This window comes from Sus scrofa, chromosome X (assembly GCF_054392235.1).
Source record: "Sus scrofa isolate SSC_HxYL_T2T_F1_AM1 chromosome X, Sscrofa_HxYL_maternal_Yorkshire_Landrace_v2.0, whole genome shotgun sequence".
NCBI lineage: Eukaryota > Metazoa > Chordata > Mammalia > Artiodactyla > Suidae > Sus > Sus scrofa.
The window spans coordinates 101,418,679-101,437,683 of NC_139401.1; the positions used below are offsets into that span (position 1 = coordinate 101,418,679).

The 19,005-nt window shown below is 42.6% G+C and overlaps 1 protein-coding gene across 31 annotated transcripts in view; it reads left to right on the forward strand.

Moving 5' to 3' along the window:
• The window catches only part of PAK3 (p21 (RAC1) activated kinase 3), a 299,369-nt gene that overhangs the window by 255,836 nt on the left and 24,528 nt on the right, over positions 1-19,005 (forward strand). For all 31 annotated transcript variants that reach the window (XR_014835535.1, XR_014835534.1, XM_085008202.1 and 28 more), the window contains 5 exons: positions 14,091-14,139; positions 14,452-14,564; positions 16,339-16,456; positions 18,171-18,270; positions 18,776-18,972. Coding sequence is in view for 29 of the 31 variants with exons in the window: in XM_085008202.1 (XP_084864328.1) it covers positions 14,091-14,139; positions 14,452-14,564; positions 16,339-16,456; positions 18,171-18,270; positions 18,776-18,972 (577 nt within the window). In the remaining 2 variants the exon portion in view is untranslated. The remainder of the gene's footprint in view (positions 1-14,090; positions 14,140-14,451; positions 14,565-16,338; positions 16,457-18,170; positions 18,271-18,775; positions 18,973-19,005) is intronic.

The following is a 19,005-nucleotide window of genomic DNA, read 5'->3' on the forward strand; positions in this document are numbered from 1 at the left end:
TTGGAATAATCAGCCCAATATTCCCTTTTTAGCTCCAGGGAGTACAACAGCTTACTCTTGGGAGCCGGATTTGAGAGGAACCTCTCCATTAATCACCCTCATCCACTAGGAAAATGAAATTTTTCCAGCATAGGTTTCTGCCATCCCAGCATTCAGGCCCAGGGCCAGAGAACCGGGCTCCATCTTCCATAAATCAAATTCAGAATTGCATGTCTAATCACTTAATGCTAGAGCTGTGAGTTGAAGGCTAAAAATGACATTATTTCATCAGATTTGCTGTGAAACGTGTCCTGTAAGTGGTCACCAAATATTTTGAGCAGATAGATGTCAAGTTTAAAAAAAAAACAAAACAAAACAGAAAGAAAAAAGGACTGATACACCCCAAATGATCATTAACTTGACACCATGAGTTTGTCAGAAATATATCTGATGGAGTCTTAAGAATCTTCACCCTCCAGGATAGTTATTATATAAAAGAACTCGTTTAATAAATAGGATGGGGTGAGACAACACAGTTAAATATTTATTTTCAGTCAACAACTGTCATTGGCAAACCTGTGTAATTCCCAAATAAGCAGGTAGCTTTGTCCCAGAGAGCTGAATTCACTAATATTGACAGCTGTCTTCACAGGTTTCTCAATATATTGGAATTCATTTTAAGGCCTTTCCTTACATGAGAATGTACTGAAAAACAGGCCCCTTTTCTCTTTCAGGTTCCTATTTGTTTTCTCTTCAATATTATAATAGAAAACATTTTTTGAGGAAGCAACTCAGAGGAAAGAGTTTGGATCCAGGTTAACAAAGAACTTGTTGCACTCAGAGAACTTTTGTCGGGGGCCTACTACGTGTAATGGAGAGTAGTAACTAAGAACCAGCTTCAGAGTTCCCATTGTGGCTCAGCAGAAACGAATCCCACGAGCATCCATGAGGACAGAGGTTGGATCCCTGGCCTCGCTCAGGGTTGAGGATCCGGCGTTGCCGTGAGCTATGGCGTAGGTCACAGACATGGCTCGGATCCTGCATTGCTGTGGCTGTGGCGTAGACCAGCAGCTGCAGCTCCCATTTGACCCCTGGCCTGGGAACCTCCATATGCCGCGGGCACGGCCCTAAAAAGAGAAAAAGAAAAAAACAAACAAAACAGGTTCTGGGAGTCAACAGTGGCCTCGGTGCTCACTAGCTCTCTGAACATTCGACAGGGAGAAATGGAGAGTTGTGTTAAGAAATAAGCAGGGAGTTCCCGTCGTGGTGCAGTGGTTAACGAATCCGACTAGGAACCATGAGGTTGCGGGTTCGGTCCCTGCCCTTGCTCAGTGGGTTAAGGATCCGGCATTGCCGTGAGCTGTGGTGTAGGTCGCAGACGCGGCTCGGATCCCGCGTTGCTGTGGCTCTGGTGTAGGCCGGCGGCTACAGCTCCGATTCAACCCCTAGCCTGGGAACCTCCATATGCCGCAGGGGCGGCCCAAGAAATAGCAAAAAGACAAAAAAAAAAAAAAAAAGAAAGAAAGAAGCAGGACTCTCCATTCCCAAATGAATGTACCCCCCCCCATATTTCATCTACACACTCTTCACTCTCCTCTCCCCCACAAATCCCTCCCTGGCTGCCCTAACCCTAACTCATTTTTTCCTACATCCTTCTGAATCCTTCAGCTTAGATCCACACCGACATGTCTATACCCCTCATATCTTAGTTTGCCTAGAGCTGTAAAATTGCTTGAGACTTTGAAAACCATGGTGGAATAAAGGCAAAATTTTGGGAAAATTGGAAGAGAAATAAAGAAGGCAGAGTCTGAACTCTTTAGAAGGCTATGGGCAAGTTATTTAGTTTCTTTAAGCAGCAGTTTTCTCAGTCAAAGTAAGCAGAATTCTCATGCCTCCTAAGATTGTGAGAAATGAATGAGAAAGTTAAGGTGCATTGCACAGTACGGGAAATGCTATTTATTTTTAAGGGTAAAAGACACACACACCGTTACTATTATATAGAGCCAAATACAGTAAGTATTATATTGTAATTACAAAGAGCTGTGGGGACAGAGGGTAAAGACAAATCATTTCTAGCCAGGAAGGTGGTCTGATGAAAGACTCTTAGAGAAGCGTGTGTTTGAGAAGTGACTTGAGCAGATGGGGGATTTAGCAAGAGGGGATTATGGGAAATTTCAGTCGGAAAAAAAATAAAATAAAACCAGTCACTTCAGACTGTAGGATTCAGTCATTTTGATATCTCTAAGGCCTGTAGCAGTGTTTGGCATAGAGTAAAATACTCAGCAAGTATTGGCTGAATGCATACTGAAAGACCAGAAGAATTAAATCAATAATTCCTGTTCTGTGGATAGTCAGAGGTCCGGTTTGGCAGGGGAGTTCATGGGACATAATACTAGAAAGATCAGTTGGGGTTGTGTGATGAAATAAATTAAGAGATCCAAGCAGTGCTGTATTTTGTTTGTTTGTTTGTGTTTAATTCTTTTAAGTAGATGCAACTCAGACATGGTATAAGGTACAGAGGACTAGACAGTGAGAAAAGTAAGTGCCCCTCCAACCCTTGTCCCTCAGCCTACCGGTTACCCTGCACAAAGGAAGATTCCAGGAAGAAGTTGTTTCTGGTTTCTTATGTAATATTTTCAGAGATTCTTTGCATGCACGCACATGTGCACGTGCACACACACACACGCGCGTACATGTTCACTCACATACACCATGCTCAAATATTAGGTAATACACTGTTTTTCTGACTCACCCAAATACACAAACTGTTAGATATATGAATAAATGACGAATGTCTAGTTATGAATTTTAACTTGTTAATTTTGCACTCTTATTTACATATCTGAAACCACACATTGTATAAATCATGTATAAATTAGGAGAGATTTTTCTGCTCTCACATCTCGTGAGCGGTGTAATTCAGAATCTTCCTATGCATCTTTAACATCACTGTTTTTGCACCCCCAGAGCCCCTTTTTGAGTCCCTCGGCAGTTACCCAAGTACATCTTCTGACTTCTATCCAAGGTCTTTGAGATAAAATATTTTTGAATCTACATATGATTCTATCCCAGGGTATTTTATTCCTAGTTAAATTTACCTTTTCGTACGACATTAAGATGGTTGTTTTCTCGGAGTTCTCTTTGTGGCTTAGCGGTTAATGAATCCGACTAGGAACCATGAGGTTGCGGGTTCGATCCCTGACCTCACTCAGTGGGTTAAGGATCTGGTGTTGCCGTGAACTGTGGTGTGGATCACAGGTGCGGCTCGGACCCAGCATTGCTGTGGCTGTGGTGTAGGCTGGCAGCTGGAGCTCCAATCCTGGGAACTTCCATATGCCGTGAATGCAGCCCCCCAAAAAAGGAAAAAAAAAGAAGATGGTTGTTTCGGAATCTTTCATGTAGGTGTATATTTAGATCTTCACAATATAACTCTGTACTCTACCACTTTTTAAAGTTTCTGATACAAATTTTCAGCCCTACGCAAGAGTAAAGAGAATAGTACAGGACCTCCCATATTTTTATCTTCCAAATTCAATGTTTATCAATATTTTGAATATAATCACAATGCCACTATAACCCTATAAAAATTTAACATCTAGCCCCCAGTCTATAATCAGAGTTGTCCAGTTGTTTCAGAAATGCAGTTTTTATAGTTGATTTTTTTTTTTTGTCTTTTTGCCTTTTCTAGGGCCGCTCCCACGGCATATGGAGGTTCCCAGGCTAGGAGTCTAATCGGAGCTGTAGCCACCAGCCTACACCAGAGCGACAGCAACGCGGGATCCGAGCCACGTCTGCAACCTACACCAGAGCTCATGGCAACGCCAGATCCTTAACCCACTGAGCAAGGGCAGGGACGGAACCCGCAACCTCATGGTTCCTAGTCGGATTCGTTAACCACTGCGCCACGACCAGAACCCCCTATAGCTGATCTGTTCAAATCAGCATCCAAAAAAGATTCACATATCACATTTGTGTCTCTTATGTCTCTCTACTCCAAAGCATCTCCCTTCTTTTACCACTGCCATTGACTTACTGAAGAAACTAGTCAGCGTCTTGTAGAATATATACTTTGTGGATTTGTCTCTTATTTTCCTTTGATGCAATTTGCCTTGCTCCCATAGTTCCCATATTTCCTATAAATGAAAGTTAGATCTAGAAGCTTGATGAGGTTCAAGTTCCTTTTTTGGCAAAATTTCTTCATAGGTGGTGGTGCTATGTATTGCATATTATATCAGGAGGCACAAGTCTGATTACCCCATATTTTAGGGATAAGTAGATTGATCAGAAGATTCAATGGGTGATTGTCCCCTCCAGTGCCAAGTTTATCATCAGCCTTTCTTCTGACCGTTTCATCTATTGATGATTATTGCCCAAATCAATTATTTCATTAGGGATTACAAAGCGGCGATTTTCTAAATCTGTCATTCGTTCTGTACTTACCAGTTAAAATACTTTTGTCAAAAAAGAGTTTGTCTCTTTAGCTAGGAGTTTTTGGCTACCCTGAAATATAGTTCATACATAGAAATCAAAATAAATGCTTAATTTTTAAATTGCCAGTTTTCAGTGTAAGATGCTGATATCCAAGCTCCTTCCAAAAGTGTCCAGTGGGAGGTGTTTTGATTTTGTTTAAGTGCAAGAAGGAGGAATTCTCTTATATTTAAAAAATATCTCTATAAAATCATGGGTTTTTTTATATTTTTCAATTTGTTTTTATTAATCTCACTTATTAGTGGTTTTGATGGTCAAACTGTCCCATCTTTGGCTTATTGGAGCCCTTTTCACTGCATTTATTTTGAAAGTGACCTTTAAAAAGCTTGTTTATGGTATCTAATACCTGCGGTTATGAGGTCATACCTTTAGAAATAATTTATTTGCATCCCTTCTTTCCTATTCTGACAGATATTCTTTATAAGCATCCGAAACTAGCATTGACTGAGAATATTTCAGCCTAATGTATCTCTCTGAAATAGTTCTTTATGGATAAAAATAAAAGAATATCAAGAGTTACCACATTACATGAGAGATTTTTTTTTTTTTTTTGTCTTTTGTCTTTTTGTCTTTTGTTGTTGTTGTTGTTGTTGCTATTTCTTGGGCCGCTCCCGCGGCATATGGAGGTTCCCAGGCTAGGGGTCGAATCGGAGCTGTAGACTCCGGCCTATGCCAGAGCCACAGCAACTCAGGATCCGAGCCGCGTCTGCAACCTACACCACAGCTCACGGCAACGCCGGATCGTTAACCCACTGAGCAAGGGCAGGGACCGAACCCGCAACCTCATGGTTCCTAGTCGGATTCGTTAACCACTGTGCCACGACGGGAACTCCTACATGAGAGATTTTATAAGGATTTGAATATAAAGCAATTCCCTTTTTTTCTGAGGAAAAAATTGGCAGGGAGAACCCCTTACCTTGTATTTGGATTTATATGATACATTTCTGTGTATGTGTGTGTGCATGCATGCTGTATTTTTAACGCAAATGATAACACACAATGTATCTCCTTTTCTACTATGTGTCTATGTCTTAGGGATGGTTCCATGTTGGCACCTCATTCCTTTTAACAAGTGCACAGTTTCATTTGAACAACATTTGAACAACAACAGTTCAAATGTACCATAATTTGTTTAATTAGGCTTCCATTTATTTTTAGCTGCACCCACAGCATGCAGAAGTTCCTGGGCCAGGGATCCAACCCTTGCCGCAACAGTGACCTGAGCTACAGCAGTGACAATGCCAAGTCCTTAAGTGCTAGGCTGCCAGGGAACTCCTAGTTTTCATGTTAATGCTTGAGAAAGTAAATACATGATGTTAGGTATTTTTCCAACTTATCTCTGCTATTTGATGAGGTGCCCTCTTCTTCTACCATGAAGTTCCCATATGGAAAGTGAATATTTTTGAAACTTGTTTCTTTTTTTCTTTCTTTCTTTTTTTTTTTTTTTTTTTTTTGTCTTTTTCTGCCTTGTCTTGAGCTGTTCCCGTGGCATATGGAGTTTCCCAGGCTAGGGGTCTAATTGGAGCTGTAGCCACTGGCCTACGCCAAAGCCACAGCAACAGGGGATCCAAGCCACCTCTGCAACCTACACCCCACCCCAGCACACTGCAACGCCGGATCCCTAACCCACTGAGCAAGGCCAGGGATCGAACCCGCAACCTCATGGTTGCTAGTTGGATTCGTTAACCACTGCGCCACGACGGGAACTCCCGAAACTTGTTTCTTAAAGGACTTGATGACCTACAGCTTGTTTTGCAAACCTGACAAAGCAGTGTATAGCATAGAATTCAGGGATAAGTGCTGAGGATAAAACTTCTGGTTTGTTTTGCTTTGTTCAAGAAGCTATTATGGCCAAGAGCAGAAGTCCGTGTCTACAGTGCTTACAGAAGTGATTCTTCGGATAAGACCATCCAGCCCCAAAGCATTTGCTTCCTCATCATATCTATTTTGGGCTGTATGAGGTAGAACACTGCTCTGAGGCACTAAATAGATGTCGTCTGAGCTTCAAATAGGCTTTGCGATGAAGGGGATTGGAAATACATTAGCATTTGTGAAGAACAGTGTTTACGGAGCAATGGAAGATGCTCTTTGTTCCACTTAATGCCCTTAAATGCACTGTGTTGTGTGCTGTCCCTTGTAAACAAAGATGGTACCACTCAATCAACCACCGTTAGTAGAGTTCGCACTTTAATTTTTTTTTTGCCAGCCAGAGTAATGAGTTTGTATTAAGCCGCCTGCCCCCCTTTTCTCTCTAGCCGGTCAGGAAACCAATGGCACACACTGGGAAACAGCTGCTTAGACTTAGTGTTGGCGTGAGTAGTTGAGAGTTATCTGGCCTTTGCAGGGATGAAGCCCTGTAAATGTGGCCTCATTATCACTGAGCTCCCTGGCTCCACACCCGTCATGTGTGGCAGCTCTATTTAAAATTAGATGACCATGAATACTCTGGGCAAAGTCAGGTCCTAGCTAAAGAACCAAACATTCCCTGTTCCTCTTTATCGTCTTAGCACTTAAAGACTATTACCACCTGACCCTGGCTACATTCTGTATATTTCCAAAGGTACTGCTGAGCCAATGGGATTTTTGCATCATCTTATTTATTTATTTATTTTTTAATGTAGTGATGTCTTTTTGAGTGGCAGGTTACAGAAAACACTCTGAGTCTCTCCCTCTCTGGAAGAGTTATTGCAAGTAAATAGTAATGCTGTTGTTCACCCTCTCAGCAAAACAAGTAAATGTATGATAGCACTGAAAAGTATGTTATCTCTGTAACTTTTATGTCAAGTGCATTAATATAGTCAGATGATGGCTACGGAGGGGCCTGCAAGTAGTAACTGTATCTTAAATACTCAGCAGAAGATAAAGTCCGGTCCTAAGAACTAATTCGCGGTCCCGTGCACTCCCGGCCACGTGACCAATCTTAACTGATTCCAGAAACAAAAGAACCATCTTGTATGGTTGTGCCAAAGGCACCAAACATGCCATGTCCAGAGCCAAACGAAATGGTTCATAAGAGGGCACACGGACTAAGTGAGTAGAGAAGGAGGGACAAGAGAAATATTTTAGGGAGACAGCTTAGCATAGCAGGTATGAAAGTGGGCTTTGGGACGTACCACAGCTGCACTTAGCATTGATCTAAAGGTCTATGACAGAACATAAAGTGGTGGTTGCGGAGTTCCCGTCGTGGCGCAGTGGTTAACAAACCCATCTAGCATCCATGAGGATGCGGGTTCGATCCCTGGCCTCCCTCAGTGGGTTAAGGATTGGGCGTTGCCATGAGCTGTGGTGTAGGTTGCAGACGCAGCTGGGATCCCGCATTGCTGTGGCTGTGGTGTAGGCCTGCGGTTACAGCTTTGATTGGATCTCTATCCTGGGAACCTCCATATACCGCCGGTTCGGCCCTAAAAAGACAAAAAAAAAAAAAAAAAAAAAAGACCGAAAAAAAAAAAAGTGGTGGTTGAGAGCACAGGGCTGTGGAGTCAAACAGTGCGTTTCTGAGTTTAACTGCTAACTAACTATATAACCTTGGACAAGCTACTTACCATTTCCCACTAACAATCTCCTCATTTGTGAAAGAAAGATAATAGAACTTATAGGATTGTATAAGATGAGCATTAAGTGAGCTCATCCATTTAGTGAGAGCAGACAGACAGTAAGGCTCAATAAATGATACAGTCTTTTCTAGCAGCAGTGGCCGTAGAAGTAGATATATAAAAACAAAATCCTAAATGTGGATTAAACCCCTGACTGTGATCTCATTAGCACCAGATTTAGACTTAGAAAACCTTACATGTGTAAAATGCCCTATCCTTCTGGCTCTCTCACTCTTACTCCCACCAGGCTGTCCTTGGACCCTGTTGAACACTCCAAACCTCTTGTCCATTTCTTTTTCTCAAGTGCATGGTGTCCTCCTAGCCTCACCGGCCTGCCCTTCTTCCTCTCCTCTAATCTATTTCTATGCTAAAGTCAGAGTGATTTATCCAAACTGGAAGTCCTACCATGTTGCTGCTCTGGCAGCCACTCCCAATCATGGCTTGACATTGGCTCGGAGCAGGAAACATCAAAGGCTGATGAAGATTGCTGATAATTAAACTCGCCTTGGGAAGAAAAGGGAGAAATAGCAAATTTTTTGTTTCTTTCTAGATCCTTTAGGCTAGATGCCAAAGTTTCCATTTCAGTATTAAGTGTTTGGTCAGGGAGAAACTGTTGATAAAGCATCTAATGTGATGCCAAGAACCCAGCAGTACACGCCACACTGTACTTGCTGACCAGGCCCAACGGTGCAGCAATCTGTTCGTTTAATATGCTTGAACCATAGTGTAGGGTCACCAAAAGGTCTCTTGCTCAAGGTTAGGAGACGTTTGTGACTTCTTGGCTGTGTCAGTTGGGCATATCCCTTTTACTCTCCGTGCTTCAGATTTCTCATCTGTAGTAAGGGGGATAAACTGGACCATGTCTATCTTCCCTTGCATCCTGACAAGGCACAGTTTCTTTATACCGTCTGAAGGACTCAGTTTCGGAATAAATAAAATCCCGTCCTAAACAAATGTTCTCCCTACAGCAGTCCGGCTTCAGTGACACTGGAATGGAAAGATAAAAGGAAGCAATATAATTAAATGGCATAAAAATGAAAAGGACAATGTTGAGCTTTTGAGCACACCAGCCCCAACATACCAGAGGATTCAGTTTTAACTTCCATCTTTCTCAGTTTGATTTCTGCCATCCTTACGTCCTAAAGTGCTGCATGATACTGACCTTTCTAATCAAATGACTAGAGAGCTCCCATTGTGGCTTGGTGGGTTACAAACCTGACCAGTATCCATGAGGATGTGAGTTCATCTCCGGCTTTGCTCAGTAGGTTAAGGATTCCCTGTTGTCGTGAGCTGTGGTGTAGGTCGCAGACATGGCTCGCATCCTGCTTTGCTGTGGTTGTGGTGTAGGCCAGCAGCTGCAGCTCCTATTCGACCCCTAGCCTTGGAACTTCCATATGCCGCAGGTATGGCCCTAAAAAAGCAGAAAAAAAAAAAAAAGACTGACATTTTATAGATACCCATTGAGATATGTTAACATACCTCAGTTGTTGCAAAGCTTGTCTTTTGGGAATTACTGTAGCATCTTGTTGGCTCAAAGGATGTTTGTTTGGGAGTACATATCACGGCGCATTACCTATTATAAGGAGAGAGCTTCCCAACTTCACCACCAGTGATTCCTTCAATTATTTTTCTCTGTGAACTCAGGTGATGAATAATAATAACCATTACACCGTATTTATTATCGTTTCTCATACTTCATTAAGCAAAAAATACATTTAACTGATCTTTAGAGCTTTGGGTCAGCATGAGATATGTCATGTAGTCAGAAGTTGATATAATTCTAGCTAAAAGGAAATATAGGTAATATTTGAATTATCTTCACTTAGGTAAGTGTGAAATTTCTCTCATGGATTTGTAACATCAAGCTATCTTAGAAACTGCCAAATACTTAAAAAGATTTCTAGGGATTCACAGATTCACTTTGGAAACTTCATGAATATATTAGGTAGCAATCGACCTATTCATAATAATAACAACTATTATTATTGTATTATCTATTGGGCAATTGCTGTATGCCAGAATGGGTTTTACTGTATATATTTAATCTTCTTTTAATCCTGAGCCACAAAGAAGTTAAATTATTTATCCAGGGTCACACAACTAAGAACTGGTGGGATTTGAACCTGGGAAGGTTTGAGTCAATGGGAATGAAGGCTACTGTCCTTAACTCATTAGTGGACAGAGATCATGCTTTCATCAATGAACCAGAGAGTGAGAGAGATTCACATTTATAGCAGTTGAATCTTACATTGCTGAAATATGGAAAGGTATCAGAGCTGGGATGCAGAGAAGTGCTAGCAGTGCTGAAACGGAGCTGGCAACAGGGCACTAAACTTTATTCTGCAGATCCATACCTGAATTTGTGCATTTGTGCTGAGGATTCTACACAGGCTGGAAGTTGGGCCAGTCAATGACTTATTGGTCAGAGCAGTGAATTCCAAATGCCTAACAACATGTTTGGTGGGGGGGGTACAGGAGGATATCACTATTTTAAGACTGGGAACAAGAGTTGAGGGAAAGGGGAGTTCCCATCGTGGCTCAGCGGTTAATGAACCTGACTAGCATCCACCAGGATGCGGGTTTGATGCCTGGCTTTTCTCAGTGGGTTAAGGATCCGGCATTGCCGTGAGCTGTGGTGTAGGTCACAGGTGCGGCTCGGATCTGGCGTTGCTGTGGCTGTGGCATGGGCCGGCAGCTGTAGCTCTGATTCAGCCCTTAGCCTGGGAATCTCCATATGCCTTGGGTGTGGCCCTAAAAAGACAAAAAAAAAAAAAGTTGAGGGAAAGGGGAAACTGGCTCTCACCAGAATAAGGGGCATATATGCCATAAGGTGGGGAAGTGAGGCGAAGAGCTCATTTTTGCATTAATAACCTGTGCTCTAGAGTTTCAGGGTCTTGACACTTCTGTGGAGTAGGGATTTGTGACCACAGAATGCCATAAAACCTAGGCTATTGGGATTCCAGGGTTAGTACTCTAACAATTTTTAGACAATGAAATGCTGAGGGAGGTGGGGAGTAAAAAAAAAAAAACAAAAAAAAAAAAACCCAAGGATTTGAAAAGTAAAACTCTTGAGATGTTAAAGAGTAATCACCCTCACATTTTGAGCCCATCGCAATTTGAGCTTCGAGGACAGTGGAAATGGACTAGCGGGGTGGGGGGCAGAGGTGGTGAATATAGAGAAGGCCACTTGGATAGAAATTTGGGCCCCCACCCCAGCTTTAACTGCTTTATATTGAGGGTTCCTGCCTAAGGCTTTGTTTAAATTTAAGATTTAAGTAGGTGCTCAGGGCTTTTGCAGCAGAAATACACACCAGGTTGAAGTGATCCGTTCCTTTGAACCCAGGCAGTTCTGAGCTCAGAAAGACACACCACAAACTGGCCCCTGAAACCAGGAATGTCTGATCGCTTCTTCCACAAGGAACTATTTTCTGTAGATTTAAATAGAAGAAATGTTTCCTTCACAGAAAGGAGAGCATTGCATGCTGGCTTGAAAAGACTTTTATTAATTTGTCCATTCCACAGAGACTTCTTGAGAATCAGCTATGTGCTCTGAACCCAGAATCTCAAACGTAAAATTGAGCGCCCGATTTGTTTAATTACAAGCCTCAAACCTTAGGAATTTATGCAACTACCAATCTTAGGGAGCACCTGTTGATAGTGTGATTTTTTTCAATCCAGTTCCAACCAATTTTTAAAGAGCCACATCCAGGGAGGAGGGCAGTAGAGTTTGTTGATTCAAGATAGTGGAATAAAAGAACCTCAGCCCCCTTCCTGTATGTTATAGGTCAGAGTCAGAAGGACTTGGGCTGTAAAGTGTATAACCTTGGGCAGGAAACTTAACCTCTCTGAGCCTCAGGTTTCTCATCTGTAACCTGGGGGTAAAAGGACTTGTCTTAGAGAAACATGCTCAGGATTGCCGAAGATAATTATATCAAGCGCTTAGTGTGGTATCTGACATGCTCAACGTGCTCCCTAGACATGTGCTATCACTGTGATCACTGTTTTTGAGCGAGAGGACTGAAATCCAGGAAGAGGAAGTGACTAGCTCAAGATCACAGAGCTTGTGGATGTTAAAGCAAATATGACAACTCCGATCTCTGTCAGCGGTCAAATATTCCTTATGCTACACCAGCCACTTTATTCCCTCAGAACAGGTAACAGAAACTTCCTAGGCCTGCGGGAAATTGTTTGGCTGATCCAGGGAGAAGACAGGAGAAGAATAACAAGGAAAGTGACTGGCATCAGGAAAGGCTTTCTGGACTCAGAAAACATAACAGCAAGGGAGAATAAACAGAAAACCAAAGAGAAACAGCAATGATCTGGAAGTTTAGAGAAGAGCATTAAAGGCCTGGGAGAGCAGAGAACTAACTGATCTCCATCCCAATGCCTTTCTTCACCACAAAGGTTCAAGGACATTGACTGGCCTTTTCCTTTTTCTTGGGGATGGCAGTGGGGAGTTGGTTCAGAAAGCATGTGGGGTTCGCAGCTGTGAATTCAACTTTACTAGCCCCTTTCTGTTTTCAAAGCAGGGAAACCCTGTAAAGGAAGTTAGAAGAGAAGCGTGAGTACCTCCAAGACTTAAGGAATGATAGACTTTAAAACGATAGTGGGGAGTTTCCATCGGGGTACAGCAAAAACAAATCCAACTAGGAACCATGAGGTTGCGGGTTCGATCCCTGGCCTCGCTCAGTGGGTTGAGGATCCAGCGCTGCCATGAGCTGTGGTGTAAGTCGCAGACGCGGCTCGATCTGGCGTTGCTGTGGCTCTGGCATAGGCCAGTGGCGACAGCTCCCATGAGACCCCTAGCCTGGGAACCTCCATATGCCGCAGGTCTGGCCCTAAAAAGGACAAAGACAAAAACAAACAAACAACAACAACAACAAAAAACAATAGTGGACTGTAGTGAAACCTAAGAGTAGAAGCTGTTGAGAAATTTAACAGAAAGAAAAAATAATGGCTCAAGAGTAAAGTCACATTGTTATTGCTTTGTAGAGCTACAGTACAAGTATAGCTACAGCACTGGGAGTGATTTATTTGTTGGATGAAGATATGCTGAAGAATTAGAGGAGTTCCCAATGTGGCTCAGAGGGTTAAGGACCTGACGTAATATCTCTGGAGGCACGGGTTTGATCCCTGGCCTTGCTTAGTGGGTTAAGGATCTGGGGTGGCCAGAAGCTGAGGCATAGGTGGCAGAGTGGCTCCGATCTGGTGTCGCTGTGGCTGTGGCGTAGGCCTCAGCCACAGCTCTGATTTGACCCCTACCTAGCCTGCAAACTTCCAGAACTTCCATATGTTGCAGATGCGGCCATAAAAAAAAAAAAAGAAACAAAATTAGAACTATATGAAAAAAGCCTACTCTATACATTTGCAAGAAGTAAAGATTAATTTACAGTTGCCTAAGCAAAATATGACGAAATCTTCCCTAAAGTGTTTAATCAAGGACTGTAGTGTTGGTTGTGCCCCATCCAAGGAATCTTCAAAATATTCCAGGAGGGAGTTCCCATCCTGGTGCAGCAGAAACAAATCTGACTAGGAACCATGAGGCCGGGGGTTCGATCCCTGGCCTTGCTCAGTGGGTTAAGGATCTGGGGTTGCTGTGAGCTGTGGTGTAGGTCACACATGTGGCTTGGATCTGGCGTTGCTGTGGCTGTGGTGTAGGCTGGCAGCTACAGCTCTGACTGGACCCCTAGCCTGGGAACCTCCATATGTCACAGGTGCGGCCCTCAAAAGACCAAAAAAAAAAAAAAAAAAAAAAATTCCAAGAGTTTCCTAAAAAGAGCAAAGCCATTTTGCTCAATTCATTACTGCCTAGTTCCATGGCACACCTAAAATGTGACCAGGTTTCCAGCCCACCAAAAAGATGTGATAGTTTGGGGAGCAATTATTATACAAAATGGTTGTTCCTTTTGCACTTCATCCTTGAAGCTTGAGTTCGCTGAGTTCCTTCTCCTGAAAATAACTACCCGCAATGCCCAAGAAAATACATTGGTTACGCTTTGCTTATTCATTTGATAATCTGCACCTTCACAGGGCATCGGGTACTGTTTACACAGCGCTGGACATTGCCACGGGACAAGAGGTAACTGTTAACCTTCAATTCTGAGTCTTGCTTTTCTTTGTTTATTTCGATCAGAATTCCCCTTCGATGGCATCTATGCCTGAAAGGATGGGGACCACGGGGTTGACATGTTTACATTGTTGGTGTCCAAAATATCTGAAGTGAATGGTTTGTTCATGCTTGACCACAGGAAAGGAGCGGGGGGTGGTGGCATCGAGAAGGAGCCTAGTAAGATAAAGAGTTTGTATGCCTGACTCTGTATGCCAAAAAAGATGGATGTCTGTGTTTAGTCTAATGATTGTAATTCATTCCTGCATTTTAATCATGATTCAGGTGGCCATAAAGCAGATGAACCTTCAACAGCAGCCCAAAAAGGAATTAATTATTAATGAAATTCTGGTCATGAGGGAAAATAAGAACCCAAATATTGTTAATTATTTAGATAGGTAAGTGTTTTCTCTCATCGTGTGCTTGTTTTCTTTATGGGATATCATTTTCCTGGCCAATTATTTTTATTTAGGATCTATGCGTTTAGTATCCATTCTACACATATTTCGCAAATGCTGCAAAACAGTAAGAGCATCGGGTCTGTTGCTAAACTTATACCCATTTATCTTTGTCCACCCCTTAACCATTTGAACATGCATGTCACGGTCTTGCTTCTAAACCCGAGCAGTTTGTGTAATTTCCTTCTGAGGATCAGGACTCCGTGTTGCCAGGAAATGGACTGTTGCTTACTGGAGAGAGAGCTGTGCTGTTTTAAACATTTCTTCAAGTGTGTGTTTGGAGCCACCGCAGTCTCTGACTCTCTAAGTGAAGAAGGCCGGCTCCATTGGCCCTGCTTTAATGGGCGCTTTGTGATTAACTGGCAGCGAGGTCTAGGGAATTGAGACTTTAATCTCAAACCTTTTTCCGAGACCAGGTAATTAATGTCTCTTTCATCAGTGGTATTAGCGGTGGGTTATTAATAGGGCATTTAAAGACAGCACTAACTCTTCACTTGTGGTTTACATCTGTCTCATTCAGTTTCGGTAAGTGTTTGTTTAGCACCACTGTGCTGTATACTCTGGGGGGATTCAAAGGAAATAAGACCGGGTCTACAACCCCAGTGCTCTTAAGATCTGGCTGTCTGTGTTTTGCCCCAGGTAGACCAGCAGTGCCGAAGAAGATGAAAGGGAGCCCCCAAAAAGAAGGGTCAGATTTTACAGGCAAAATCGGAGCTTCCTAAAATATCCTTCCGGGACCCTCTGCAGCAGAGTGACGTCACTCTGCTTTTGTAACCTCGTAAAAATTGCAGTTATAAAAATGCAGATTCCTAGGCTACTCTCCATAACTCATGAGGCATTTGGTTCTGATGAAATAAGCATTTTAATGAAAATTTTCATCTTGAACAAGCTTCCCTGGTGAATCGCACGGGCACTGCAGTTTGAGCACCACTGGATAGAAAGTCTTGCTTCACACCGATGTCAAGCTTAGGACAGGGTAGAATTGTTGGGGTCCTTCCCTTTCACTGTAATTCCTCCCTCTTGCTGAGCAGGCGAAAAGAGAGACCTGATCATACTGCTGAAGTGCCTTCAGCTGGTCGCAGGTCTTTTGAATTTGCCAAAATTGTGGGGCTCTGGCGACCTGCCTCCCCATATCTGGCCATTTGGGGTGTGTCCCTCAATGGCTCCTTAAAGATAATGGGTGTGTCGCAACCGACTCCTACCAGAACTGAGACCTCAGCACAGTAAATCATTGCCAACCTGAGTCTCTTTGGTTCTCTTTGATTCAGCGACTACCTGAAAAGAGTTCAGTGATTGATTCAGTAGAATCAAACGTAATGCTGAGAGCTGAATAAATAATCCTATAAATCTCTGTGCCGTGGGTTCATTCCAAGAAGTCAACACTATGACCTGACTTGTCCAAAAGGGCTGTTCACAGATCCTGTTCATTGAAACCAGCTTTTTACAGTGGAATGACTGACAGTCGTCAGTCACCAGAGGCCTCCTTGCTTTTTCCTTCCTCCATGATGCAACTTATCTGATGATCCTTTGATTTTCATGCATATTCTCTTCTAATGCTAAGGAAATATCTCATTAGCATAATTGACATTTTCCTCCTATTAGATAAGATGGCCAAAGGCAGAGACTCACTGCACATTGCCTTCTTAATGGGAATATAGAAGAGTCTCCACTTTCTTTGGCCTGAATCATCATCTCTTTCTTCCTCTTGTTATAGCTACTTAGTGGGTGATGAACTATGGGTAGTCATGGAATACTTGGCCGGTGGCTCTTTGACTGATGTGGTCACGGAGACCTGTATGGATGAAGGACAGATAGCAGCTGTCTGCAGAGAGGTAAGAAAATAGAGCATTTCTGGCTGATGAGAACACCAAAATTGGCAGTTCCTTCTCTTTGATTATTGAGAAGGTTGGTACCATCAAAGTAGCAATAGCACATCTTTTGTCCTAAAGAGCGACTGACGAGCCTAACCTCAATTTAAATCCTAACTCTCCCTCTCCAGTCCCTTGTTTGTTTTAGTTGCTTTGCTATGGATCTATTTCAGTTCTCTGTATGTCATTCACGAGGTACCGTATCTAAGCCTGCATTGCCAGAGTGTCGGTGAATATGAAAAACAATTCAACGCTGTTGGCAATAGAACTTCTTTCCGACTGGGGGGAGTTTTTACATGATGGTTATTTTGCCTTGCATGTGCCGTGGAAGCCATGTACAATACAGACCACATTATAATCCCATCATTTTCTAGAAGGCAGTTTAAGCAAGGTCCTTCCTCAATCCAGAAAGAAGTTGCTTTCACAGTACATTCTAGAGACCCGTGCGTCTGAGTGTCTGCCTCTTTTCCAATAACAGTGCATATCTCTTGTTTCAAATAAACTAAGGATATTTACTTTATTAATTTTTTCAATATTAAAAAAACACATTCCTCTTTGGAGTGTCATTTTGTCAGCTGTACCCCACTCACTGAGGTTTTCTATAGACACAGAGAGGAACTCTGACCCACTGAAACTTGAAACCCAATGAAAGTAAAACAAAACCACAGAATTTCAGGAGTTCCCTTTGTGTCTCAGTGGTTAACGAATCCAACTAGTAACCATGAGGACTCGGGTTCAATCCCTGGCCTTGCTCAGTGGGTTAAGCATCCAGTGTTGCCGTGAGCTGTGGTGTAGGTCGCAGACACGGCTCGGATCCTGAGTTGCTGTGGCTGTGGTGTAGCCCGGCAGCTGTAGGTCTGCTTCAACCCCTAGCCTGGGAACGTCCATATGCTGCAGGTATGGCCCTAAAAAGCAAAAAAGAAAAAAAGAAAGAAAGAGAGGACGCATAAATTCAAATAGTCTTTTCTAGTCTTTCCTTGTTTTTTATTTTAAATTGTTCACTTAAATTTCCTCCTTCCTTGCTCTCCTCTCATTCCCATTTCCTCGTTGCCAAACATGCACACATGTTAACCAAACACATATTTTCTGCATGCAGTAAATTAAAATATGCAGGGGCCTATTCAACCCTTAGCCTGTGGTTTTCATCTTTGAGTATTACAATGCAAAGCCATTTCCAAACAAGTACTTTTAGTGACTGCATAGCCTAGAAGTGGTTCCCAAACCTGGATTTCTGTCCATCGAGAAATAGCTTGTGGCGCTTGTTTTAAATGCAGATTCCTGGGTCCCTCTGCAGACCTGCCGAATCAAATTATGCCACAGTTGCAGATGCTTACTTATGTGTATAAGACCAAGTGGAATCGATATCCTCCAGATAAGTAGGTCCAAGCAGGATTATATTCATTGGTTAATTTGGCTGTCTTAACAATTTAGTGCTTCTCAAGACAGCATCACTCTTCATGTCCAGGTCTGATTCGGGAGCTTTCATAAGCAGAACGCCAAGTTGTATCACTGATGTAGATGGTAATGTGACTTCAAAATAGCATTGAAATATTTAGTCATTTATTTCACCCAACAACATAAAATTATATCCCTGCCCCATATGTCTCTAGAAATGAAATATATTTTTGGAAAATTATTGTGATATAATGAAACCTTCTTTTTCCCCCTGATTCAATAGTGCCTCCAAGCTTTGGATTTCTTGCACTCAAACCAAGTGATCCACAGAGACATAAAGAGTGACAATATTCTCCTTGGGATGGATGGCTCTGTTAAATTGAGTAGGTATAACGGTGCAGATGGCATTTGAGCGAGTGTCATGGGATTCCTACTTTTTTCTCTCTATGTTGAGAAGAAAATGGCTCTTGAAAAGTGATTGGTTTGACGGCTTTTAGACCCCAGGATGAGATAAACGATTTTTCTGACGTTCATGTTCCTGTAGACTGTGGCCAGATTTGAGGGGTTTAAAATTTCAGAATTTCTAGTGGCTTGCACCTGCTAGATGACAGCTACCTAATTAGAAAACTGAAAGATTCTGGAAGTTAGAGGGAAGCAGTATGGGGAGGGAACCAGACTGAGGTCTAGTAAAAATGACATCACATCAGGCAGTTGTCTCAGACCCTTTTACAATCTGAACCAATTTCGAGATCAGTTAACAAGGCTATGAGCCAGGCAGTTATGGAAGCTCTGTGTCTAACCAAAGAAAGGTATGGCTATATCTGAAGGGGACCGCTTGTAAAAGAAAAATAATTCGAGCTGACCGTAACGGACTTTTCTTCTCTGCAGCTGATTTTGGGTTCTGCGCCCAGATCACCCCTGAGCAAAGTAAACGAAGCACTATGGTGGGAACGCCTTACTGGATGGCTCCTGAGGTGGTGACTCGAAAAGCTTATGGTCCGAAAGTTGATATCTGGTCTCTGGGGATTATGGCAATCGAAATGGTAGAAGGTGAACCCCCTTACCTTAATGAAAATCCACTCAGGGTAAGTCAAAGAAAACGCAGGTACTTCAGCCAC